Genomic DNA, 12,296 nt, shown 5'->3' with positions numbered 1-12,296 from the left:
TCCACGCTTCAGGCTCACTGCCTTTATTCCTGATGAAGGGCTTTTGCCCGAAACGTCGATTTTGCTGAAGCTCCTCGAGGTTGAGTTCTAAGAAGATTGATCTCCCTATATCTCTGAATAGTGACACTTAGCTTCTTTGGGACCATGTATCACTTGCTTTTCTACCAAGATACCTTACTTTAAGTTTGTCTATATTAAATTTTACTTGCTCCGGTTATGTATGTAGACTAATTCACTTTGTCATTCCTTGTTTGCTTCCTCAGGTTCAACTTTGCTGTCTCAAATTTGGTGTCATCTCAAAATCCAAGCAATTTGAACTAAAACTTTGAACAAGAAGCAGCAACATCAATTCCTAGGACATGCCACTCATCACTTTCCTCCACTAACAAGTATCTTCAATTTGCCCTTTCAGCCAAGTACTTATCCATCTGTAGATTTCACCCTGAGATGAAGTTCAAATTTATTGAGATGCAGCATAGCAGCAGTCCTTGAAATCCTAAAGGTCTATTCTTGTTCTTGTGATCCACACCAGCCTTCTCTCAACAACCTTAATCTAATCTCATCAAGGGATCCCTCTACACCTTTCTTTCTTCTGTCCTTATCTCGCTTCTCCTGAAAACAGAGCTATGATGGCCACATCAACTAATTCCTCTGATAGCGAGTTCTACATTCTAAAACCTCTCTGCATAAAACACATTCCTCTTAAATTTCCTGCTCATTTTATTAGAGACCACCTTATTGCCATTGCCCCTGGCCCTGCCCCCATCTTTTTTACCTCTGCCCTATAAAGCTCTTCAATAATCTTGAAATAGTCTATCAGATTTTATCTTTTATTCTCCCCTTCTCTCATGAAAAGGCTTCCATCCTGTTCACCCTTTCCTGGTAGGTGTCAACTGTCAGTCCTGGTATTGTTTAAATAAATAATTTTTGCACTTTCTTCTTTTTGTATAATATGGAGAGTAGAATTAATCACAGTACTCCAGCTGTGGGCTAACCAATGTTTAATGCATGTTCAGCAGAACATTTCTGCTTTTCACCTTTATCTTTCTGGAAACAAATCCAGAGCTTTGTTTGCTTTTTAGTGACTTTATTGTAACTAAAATGATATGTTTGCATTCCAAGTTCCATATTTCTATTTAACCCCAATGACTTCTGATTCCCTTGCCCAACAGAAATCTGAGACTGATGAATTTGTAACTGCCTTCTTTCAAAAAAAAGGGCAGGTTTTTGAATCATCCCCACTTCTTCCGTGTGCCAGGATTGGATTCACAATACTTCATTGCTTTCTCTTCCAAATAATATTTTTTTCACAAAGATCTGTAATACATTCATTTTACGATACAGTAAATGAAGAGAGAAAGTCTAGAGTGAAGAAAAATTGGGCTTTATTTTGCTAAAGTGTAGATGGGCGAGGTGTGATTTGATTAAAGTCTATAACATCCTGAATGATCTTGACAAAGTAGAAGTGGAAAGGATGGTTATACTTGTGGGAGGGTCCAAAATGAGGGTTGTTATTTTCCTCTTGAGTTGTGTTCCTTTGGAACTCTGCATTACATGCCAGTGGGGGATGGGAACACTGAATACTTTTAAGATGGCTGTAGATAGATTCTTGTTGGGCAAGGGAACCAGACGTTATTGGGGTCAAATGGGAATATGGAACTTGGAATGCAAACGAATCAACAGTGAGCTTAGTGAAAGATCGAGCAGCTTGAATGGCCAACTGGCCTACTTCTGTTTCCAGTTTGTATGTCGGTATGCCAGGGTGTGAGAGTGCACAAGTACAGTGAAAAATCTTGTAATTATCTGGATGTACATAGAGAATTAGAACTTGACCTAATTTGGATTTGCAGGAACATGATTGCTGAAATAAAATTAGAAAGAGGAGCATGCAGTTTACATAAAGTATGTGTTAAATAACACTGCAGTGTGTGAATGAGTTTTACATGGAGTCTCCAGACTGTATAGTCAACATCGAGAAAAATGATGCAGAGAAACAGAAACCGATAAGCTTTGGCTACTGTGTGCTGAGAAAGGACTTATGATTTGCTACAAAAAAAAGTATAGTAGTGAACTAGCTACTGCCAACATTGAGTTCAGATCTCCACAACAGCCAGTTCATTTCATAAAGGTTGTTATTTTGTATAAGATAATAGCTGTGAATACTGTCAGACTGTCATTAAAAATCCAACTCATTCACTAACATCGATCAGGAAACCTGCCATTTCTGCCTGTTTGGGCTTGCATGTGATTCCAGTCCCTCCGTAAATACTGCTTGTTCAGCATAGTCCACGTTGCAAAAGCAAGTTACATGAAAGAAATGGAAAAGTGCTTGACAGTAATGATTTATGAAGCATGAGTTTACAAAAGAAAATTGTCTTGTCATAAATATCACTGGTTGTTACTACAGAAGGTATAGTCACTAAGCAGTGCAGTCAAGTTGCTTTATCAATTTTGCAGCCCTGCAATAGCAAACTTGGTTTCTGTAAAACAAAATTCAACAGTGTAACATGTCTTTTTTTTCCCCCTCTTTTGCAGCGTATACAACTCTCCTGAAATGTTAACTGAATTATTAACGTTCCACAGTTCCTTTTCATACTTGCTGATCTGTGTTTCCACGGGTAAGAATGTCAATCATATAGAATGTTGTGCACAGTATGAAAAATAGTAGATTTCGTCCGAAGTTTGTTGCTTGTTCAAAGCTTGAGACTGCAATGTACATCACTAACAGATCTAACTAGCAAACTTATGACTCTCTTTTAATGCTATGGTGATCGTGAAATAACTTCACAACTAAATTAGGAATTCACTATTGTTGAAACTTTCCTGTTATAGTGGAGTCAAAAAGTTAATTAAACTTCCAGTCCTATGCTGACATATTGCTCAAAGTTACCTGTTTCCTTGTAACTTTCTACCTGTTGCCTTGTAGTTGTACTGTTAAGGAAACAGATTTCTTTATGAAAGCAGCAAGTTTATAAGTTTGGTATTATTCAGAAAATACCGAAACTAATCACGGCCGAATAACAAAAACTGTGCTGCAGCTATGTTATTCAATTTATTTTCAAGAAGGCTCTCAAAAACATCTTCCAGTTTTAGCAGTATCTTAATTGGAATCTCACAGCTACTTGTTTTTAGGGAGGTTCACTGGGTGTTTCCACTCCTTTATCCATTCCACCTTATCCCAGCTCTGGACTCCTCAACAAAATTTTATCCTGAGTCAGTAACTCTGCTGCCAGGACAAAGTCATTCTTATCCTTAGGATAAATGCCAGGAAAAAAAAGTACAGGGAGGCTAATTTCCAGATTCCCAACTGAATTAATGGCACAAGAAAGGCTATTTTAAAAAAATCAGCTGGATGCATTTTGCAGAACTGAACCAATGCAGTTTGACTTAAACTGAAGTGGTTGGGAATAAATTGCTGTTTACGTCTGTGGAGAAACCATATTGAAACTACATGGGACAGCACAGTGACTTGGTTGTTAGCACTGCTGCCTCACAGTGCCAGGGACCCAGGTTCGATTGCACCCTCAGGTGTCTGTCTGTGTGGAGTAGCATATTCTCCCCCTGTCTGTGTGGGTTTACTCTGGGTGCTCTGTTTTACTCTCATGATCCAAAGATGTGCAGGTTAGGTGGATTGGCCATGCTAAATTGCCCTTAGTATCTAGGGATTTGCAAGCTGGGTGGGTTATACATGGGAAATGCAGGATTACAAGGATAGCATACGGCACAGGGGTGGGGGTGGGGGGGTTGGGTCGGGTCTGGATGGGATGATCTTCAGAGAGTCGGCGTGGACTAGATCATAGAATCCCTACAATGAGGAAGCAGGCCATTCAGCCCCCACCGATGCTCTGAAGAGCATCCCACCCAGACCCATGTCACCCAAGGCCGAATGGCCTGCTTCCACACTTTAGGGATTCTATGGTTCTAATTTTAAAATGTATATGTAATCAAGGACAGACATTGGAAGTAACTGCGCAATCCTGGCCACAACCAATTAGTAATGGCTGGAATTGAGAGAGACAAATGAGCCTTGGTGATGAGAATCCTGCACAGTGGTCTGTGGGCAGCCTGACATCCAGACATCACCAAGTGGAGAATACATAATGGCCAGGGAACTGCTTGAAGCCAGTGACAACCATTGCATGAGCTTACATGGGAATTAGATTTTAACTTTTATTTCAAGTCTTTTCAATACTACTGTAGTGAAGAGGTGGTGCCATAGGTTTGAACATTGGAGGTACATCATTCTTGCTTTACCCCCAAGCTCCATTGACACCTTGAAATCATGGCTCTTTGCTGATATTATGGGATCTAATAAATTGTCTTATTCCAAGTTTGAACTTTGATCTAAAGGCCTTTATAAAATCCTTATCATGCATGAAAGTTTCTGGTCTTAGTGATTTACTTTAAACCAGCGCTTTTCTGGTTCATCCGATGATTTTCCAATGTCTCTCGTAGAATCTTGAAATGCACGTAGAACATTAGTTCATAACAAAATCTTTCAGCCTTGCTGATGTTGCTCATACCCAGAGAACCAATACAAAAAAAAGAGGACATTTCTGGTTTAAAACATGAAACCTGTTTTCACGCCCACAAAACCATTCAGAGTGTAAACCAAACTGATGATCGGGGATCTGCTGATGTAAAGATGTACCTTTTCAACATGAAAATGATAAATATTTGAAAGCAGATAATATTGAAACATTTTAAGTGAGGATTAAATATTGTAAATAGCAACAGAAGTCATTGCATGGAGCTTGATTTTTTTGGGCTAGCCAGATGACCTGCAGCTTCATTTAGATCCTGCTTTTTTCATGGTTTTGATATTCTGATTAGTAGAATAAATTTAAACCATTTTTTTCACCCTGAGGGACCTTAGCATCCTAATTATGTATGACTTATGTGTCATTATACAAATACAAATTTATCCTGCTATCACAAAATAATTTTAGGTTTAAACTGTTGCTTTTGAAAGTTGTTTTGAGAAATAATAGTAGGATGATTGCATAAAACCTTGTTTGTTGGTGCAAAGGTAATGCTGTGGATAGAGGCTTTCCCTTTGAAATTATTGCTGATGGGCTGTCACAGTCCGTCATTCTGTGACAGATTTACTGCACTATTAGAAATTCAAGATCAACATTTTTGAGTCAAATGCTAATTCAGTGGCAGGTACAGTTAAGCGTGAAGTACATCTGAAGAGAAACAAGATATGCTTCTGTGATAGCTTTTAATTTTATCAGAACTGTCTATTGAATTCCTACTTTACAGACCCCATAACCATACATCATCAGGCAGCAGTTTCAGTGCAGCCTTGGGCTTATGACAAAGAGTCATGATCTTATTAAATGGCAGAGAAGGCTTGAGGGGCCAAATGTCTGACACGTGCGACAAGTCCATATCGAACCAAATTATCCTTCAGCCCTCAGTGGGCTTTGTGGCTCTCTAAAATAAAAGTGAATTAGAATTATCGCTTTTGTTTCTATCTGTTCTTGGAAGTTTGTAGAGTACAAGAGCAGGCTAAAATGGTTCCCACTAAGATTGTGTTACAGACGGGAGTGATAGGATCACCCAATCCATCACTAAACATGTTATTCTATCATATTGATCAAGTAGTTGCAGGAGCTTTCATCCTAATTCTCCTAAGGTTAGCTGCTCTCTGTCAGCATTGATTTTAGTTCCTACGTTCCTGGCTAGGTCAGGGGAATACTCCTTTACTGCATCAATTGCTTCCTGTTCTTTCTCAGGAGCATGTTTGTTTCCATTCCTTCCAGTCAAACTCCATCACAGCATCTGTTCTCCTTGCTCTTCCTTTATAAAGGACCACCTCCCACTGCACTTAAAACAACACAAAAACAAGTTACTACAGACACTGAAAATCTGAAGTGCAAACAGAAAAAGCTGGAAGTATACAGGAGGTCAGGCAGCATCTTCAGAGAGAAACAGGTCATGCTTAAGATTGATGATCTCTCATCAGAGTTGAGAAAAGAGTTCAGCCGAAGGGTAATTTGAGCTGAAATGTTAACTGTGTTTCTGTCCACAACAAGTTCCATTCTGGCACAATGCCGCTCCATGCTGGTGTTCTGAGTTAAAACGGCCACAGCTCTTTCTAACTCGTAAGGCAATTCTGTTTCTTGCAAGAGAGAAAAACGTAAAAACACTTCATTAACAAACTTTTTCTGTGGAAATAGGTCACCGAGGGGGAAAAGCAAAAGTGAACTAAAACAAAAGAAGGAAAGATTGAGTAAACATAGAAAGATCAATTTCTCTGGGTAAAAGCAATTAATGCAAAGACATGTTATGAAAGTAGTAAGAGAGAGGAAAGGTGATTAACAAAGCAATTGCAGCTTCACAAACAGCCTGTTTTCAGATGAAAGTACATACTTTATAAAACTGCTTGAGCATAGAATGTAATGACATGTCATAATGACACAAATAGTTATTACTTTACAGATGTTATTCCTTTATATTTACACTGAACAATTTTTAACATTTATTTGTTCCCATTGTTTACTGTTCCAGAGGAGAGTTTATAATACAATAATAGTTTTAACAATATGATTATAATGAAAGGCTGGAACTTTTTCACTGGAGTGTAGGAGGTTGAGAAGTTTATAAAATCGTGAGGGTGTAGATAGAGTTAAGGTCGGCCTCTTTTCCCTAGGATGGGGGACATATTTTTAAAGGTGAATGGAAAGAGATTTGAAAAAGACACAGGCAATTTTTTTACATAGAAGATGGTTTGCGTATGGAATGAACTTCCTGAGGAGATGATGGCTGTGGATACAATTGGATAAGTACATGAACAGGAAAGGTTTGGAGGGATATGGACCAGGAGCTGGCAGATGGGACTAGTTTAGTTTGGGATTATGTCTGGAATGGACTAGTTTGGACCAAAATGTCCATTTTTGTGCTGTATGACTCTATGAACCTATGAATCCATCTTTAATAATTTACTTAAAAACAATATATCTCTTTTGGGCAACATAATTAGGTCACTTTTCAATTATCTCACTTACAGGGCGCTTCATTCATTTATAGTGGTAATCTGGAATTTTTATCTTAATATTTTTAACAGTTTTTTTTTAAACTCAACAACCTCCTGAAGGCCGTGAAATGCCTATTCACAAGATGAGATGTTGTTTCTCAAGCTTACCTTGAGCTCCATGGGAACAGTATTGGAGAGTGAGGGTAGAGGGGTCAGTGTAGGAGTGGAATACAGAACTAAAAGCAATTTGAGGACATGCTTTGAGGGCAAACTGGATGGAGATACTGTAAAATGCAATTGCTCCATTTCTCCAATGAGTAGGAGACTGCACCATTGAGTGAATAGAATATATGAGAATGAAAAAATTACAAACGAGTCACTGCTTCACTGGGAAGGAGTGTTCAGGACCTTTGAATGGCAAGAAGGGAAGAGTTAAGTTAAATGTAGTAGCACCTGTACTTTCATGTGAAAGTACCAAGTGAGGGATAGGGCATGTTTAGGACTGAACTTCCACTAAGGATAGGGTCCCTTCAGAAGGGAAAGTCCGAAGATGATCTGTTTGGCGGACGCTGATGGGATGGACAGCAAGGACAAGAGCTTTCATGAGGGAAAGAGTGAGAACAGAAGTATGGAAAACAGGATGTAAACAGTTGAAGACCCTATCACCTTGGTTGAGGAAGACAGATCAGATTTGTAAGAATGTACTGTCAGAACAGACTCAGCAGAGAAACTGAGAGGCCAGAATTCTAACAGGACTTGGTGTGGGGCAGTATTGTGTGATGATGTGAAGTAGAAATAGCTGTGGCAGGCAGTGGGTTTTCAGTGGATTTTGGTGGATAGTCTATCCCCAGAAATGGGAAGAGGAAAGTCATGGAAGGGAAAGAAAGAAAGAATTTGAGAGAGACCTTGTGAAGACAAGTAAAGAGTGAAAACTGGAAGTAAATGGGATTAAACTTTCCAGTTTGGAGAAAGGGCAGTAATAGCACCGATGCACTCATCCAGGCATCAGGAGAAGTGAGGGACTCCAGCAAAATGTGAATAAAGAACATTCCACCTCTCCTATAGAGAGGCAGCTACAGCCTGGACATGTGCAGATTCACAAAGAAACATCTTTTACTTGAAGGAAGTGCGTGAAGTTAGAGGAGATAATGTTCCATGTGAGAATGAGTTCATCCAGTGGAATAAGATGATCGTAGCTGGAGAGTGGTTCTTCTCCATTCAAGGAAGGTACAAATTGGGAGCTGGAGCAGTCCATTTGGCCTTCAAGCCTGATGTCAATAAGATAGTGGCTGATTTGATTATGGCCTCAACTCCACATTCCCACCTACCCCCAGTAACCTTTGACTCCCTTGTTAGTCAATAATATATTGATCTCTATTTCAGAAGTTTCACTGACATTGTCTCCACAGTTTTCTGACGAAGAGAGTTCCAATGACTCAGGACTGTCTGAGAGAAAATAATTCTCCTCATTTTAATCTTCAGTGGGTGGCCCCTTTAAATGAAATTGAAATCTCTTAGCACATTCTGTAGAGGGTTAAAGGTGTAAAGAATGCAGCATCCCTGGTGAAAAGGAAATAGTTAAGTCTAGGAAACCATAAACTGCTAAAGTGGTGGATAGTGGTGAAAGAGTTGTGGACGTACAGTACAAGGAAAGAGACTAGACGGGTGAGAACCTATAAAAGAAATCAGTTGCATTGAGGATGAATAGGCTGAAATTGTGTGTCTGGCAGGACCATACAGTTTGTGGGTCTTGGGAAGGTGGTAGAGCAGTCTGTATGGAGTTGGGAGCTGAGAGGTTAGAGTTTTTAACAAATGTGTCACTGGTTTTGTGGTAAAGAGACTCATTGAAATGTGGTAACTATGTGACCATTATAATGAATCATCTCAAAGGCATGGAACAACATTAGCTGATTTTACTTTGATAGTATATAAAAGTTCCTTCAAACTATTTTTACAGGACAACTCACCAGGACTTCTTTGGCAGCACCTTCCAAAAGTGCATTCTGTACTACTTAGAACAAGGGCATTAGATACATGGGAACACTTCACCTGCAAGCTCCCCTCCAAGCTACTCATCATCCTGATTTGGAAATATATCGGCATTCATTCATTGTCACTGGGTCAAAATTCTAGAATTCCCTCCCTAACAGTACTGTGAATGTATAGGAACAGGAATTAGGAGCAGGAGTAGGCAATTCAACCCTTCGAGCACACACTGTGATTTCAAATGATCATGGCTGATCTTATCCTGGGCTCAACTCCACTTTTCTGCCTGCTCCCCATTGTCCTTTATCTTGCTTTTTATCAGAAACATATCTGTTTCTTTTTTGAATCTGTTGATTGCTGTCTGGGGCAGTGAATGTTACATATTCAAAACCCTCTGAGAGAAATAGTTTCTTCTCATCTCAGTTTTAAACCACCTCATCTCACTTGATATGTATGACCTCTTGTTCAAGGCTGTCCCAGAAGGGGGAACACCTTTCCAATGTTCACCTTATCATCTCTAATGTTTGCACCCATTAAGGACTGAAGTGATTCAAGAAGGCAGCTCATCATCCCCTTCTCAAGGCAATTACAAAAGGGCAGTGAATGCTGCACCAACCAGTGATGTCCATATGCCCATGAATGAATAGAAAAATGAATGCAGCAAATATATAGAAATGTAGTAAATATACTTTTCATAAGCTTTTTGTGCAAGAACAACTGAATCAGATAGTGATTTTATGGTTTACTGGATCTTCCAGGGTTATAGTCAGTGTATTTGGAAAATATTCAGCCAGAGTTATTTTCTTCGAAATTGTTTGTTTGATGATGTTATTGATCTCTTGGTGATCTGGTGTTCAGAAAGTAATAACTGCACACTGAGCCTTGCTGTTAGCCAGTCCAACTCAGAATATGTGGTCTCCCTCTTTATTTGTCAGATGAAGAAGACATCCAATTTTCAGACCATAACATGCTTAGGAGCAGATGTAGGCCATCGAGTTTGATGCATGACTTTGAGTAGAGCTGTTACCAATAGCAAGAGGTACCCATATCTAACTCCACCCTGAGTATTATTAGCAGTGCATAAGTCATTCATATTAAACTGCTGTTGTTTGGAAAACAATCCTGACCTAGTTCGAAGCATCCCTTAAAGCAAAGTCGCAGGTGAAAGGGGATTGTAAGAAGGTGAATGGGACAGTGATATTAGAGATTTCAAGACAACCAGGAGATTAGGGCCAGACCAAAAGCAGGGGCGTATGCTACCCGACAGCAGTAGTGTCAGCCAGGCACCCAAGCAACATATTGAACAGTCAGGACCATACTGAGTAATAAGAGATAAGGAAATTGGGATTCCTAGCATTGGACAATCCATAATAGTTAGGAGTTCTAAACTGGAAAGAATGAGGTGCCCACGTTTCTCCCAAGTGAGGTGCAGCAATCACAATAACCCCAAAGATATTTTTGCAGAGTCTGGACCAAATACTCCAAGCAGATATATTTACAGACAGTGTTGTTTGACCCAGAGTAACCCAGTGGCTGAAAATCACCACAGGAAGCTTTTGAATAGTCAAGGTTATGAATGAAGACTTAAGATTAGTATGCATCTTTGTGTCCTATAATACCTCATCAATAAAGGCCAAAATACCCAAGTTTGCTGCTGCTTTTAAAATTTGGGGTTTTTAAAAAATATTATTTTTGTTTCCACTGATCTTCAGTGAGTCATTTTTTCAGCATTTGGCATGAATTCGTAGCTTAACCTCGGCAAACTGATGATAATATCAGATACATTTCACAAAGTCAAATATGCACCAAGTTCATGTTTCTCAGAAACCACGTTTGATAAATTGTTATTTGAGAGTGTTTGAAATATGTCACCAGACTCCCTGAAAATTCCTTTCAGTGTTTACCATTTTCTGCTGTAGTTAGTGTGAACAGCTTGTTTAACTGTTGGAGTTATCACAATCAGTTTCTATGCTGTCATGACACAATACTCAACATTCGCATTCCTGTCCTGCTTTAGCCACATGCACTGTTCCTGCCTCTGATTTTTTTTTTGTGTGTAGCCTGTTTATTCCACTACACAACAGATTACTGCGTGTTAGGACACCTTAATGGCATAGAGGAAGCTCTGGCTAACAATTTGTTGGAATATTGAAGGATGGCTGCATTAACTGAAAATGGTGCTTTCGGTGGAAAAGTTAAACTGAGGAATTGTAGTCAATTAATCAGATGCAAGAGATGCCTTAGTACTTTTCCAAAAAGAGCTTAGAGTTTTCTTGATGCTTTAGAAAACCTCCTTCAACACACACAATCAAAAACAGAATCATGTACCTGATTTGCTTTTGTGGCATCTTTGCAGCGTCCACAATGGCTACCATGTTTGGCTAAAAAAATGATTCAGGGCTTGTGCCCGAAATGTCGACTCTCCTGTTGCCTGACCTGCTGTGATTTTCCAGCACCACACATTTTGACTCTGATTCTCCAGCATCTGCAGTCCTCTCTTTCTCCTTTTCAAAAAAAAAATCAAGTCTACACTTCAAACAAGAAATCACTTGTTGAACTCCCTCTGGACATGATAGTAATGCACCAATCAAATGCAAGTCCTATAACTCTGGTTCAAATATAGTTGAATCTTAAACACTAAAAATCATGGAACAGCCCATGCTAAGTGCATAATTAAAATGCATGTGCATTAAGTAAACTGGGAAGGTTTCAGCTGTTTATGTAACTGGAGTTTGGTGGGGCTTTCTTCTCTCATTTGAGTGCTTCCAACTTTATTTTTCTTGAAGACTGTGAATCTTGCACAATGGCAGTTCCTCCCATATCAGCCAGTGGTCACTGAAAACCTAATTCAACGTGGCTTTCACTGTTACCTCCCAGCGATGTCACCAGAGAGCTATAAGGAATGGCAAACCCAACCATATCAGCAGCCCCATCGCTCCCCCTGTTAAGAATACCAAGCCCAGCTGTAGCAAACTGCACTCCACCCTAAACAGCTATTAAATCAGTGCAGGTTCAAGCCTGAAGCTTCCTGGTCTTCTGATTTCACATCAGCTGATGAATCTACTTACTAAACAAGTGGGTGGGAAACATGTTTTTGCATCTGTTTTCTTGAACCATTCAGTTACATTGTGTTCCACCAATTTTAGTAAGTACATTATACAGCTCTAGTCCTTTGTCGCTTTTATATAATAATTGTGAATTGTTCTTTTCAGGCTATTTTGTCCAAGATGTGGCTGATATCATCATGAATGGCCAGTCTAAAGCATCATGGGAGTTCCTGTTACACCATATGTTGGTAATTATATTGTGTAGCTTCAATACTAACCCA

At 39.4% G+C, this 12,296-nt stretch overlaps 1 protein-coding gene across 1 annotated transcript in view; it reads left to right on the top strand.

Moving 5' to 3' along the window:
- The window catches only part of tlcd1 (TLC domain containing 1), a 44,352-nt gene that overhangs the window by 11,187 nt on the left and 20,869 nt on the right, over positions 1–12,296 (top strand). The window contains exons 2-3 of the mRNA XM_043718393.1: positions 2,536–2,618; positions 12,181–12,263. Of these exons, the coding sequence (XP_043574328.1) occupies positions 2,536–2,618; positions 12,181–12,263 (166 nt within the window). The remainder of the gene's footprint in view (positions 1–2,535; positions 2,619–12,180; positions 12,264–12,296) is intronic.

Source organism: Chiloscyllium plagiosum, chromosome 28 (assembly GCF_004010195.1).
Source record: "Chiloscyllium plagiosum isolate BGI_BamShark_2017 chromosome 28, ASM401019v2, whole genome shotgun sequence".
In the NCBI taxonomy this organism is placed as follows: domain Eukaryota; kingdom Metazoa; phylum Chordata; class Chondrichthyes; order Orectolobiformes; family Hemiscylliidae; genus Chiloscyllium; species Chiloscyllium plagiosum.
The sequence above is the reverse complement of the archived record's forward strand: the minus strand, read 5'-3'. Positions and strand labels throughout refer to the sequence as shown.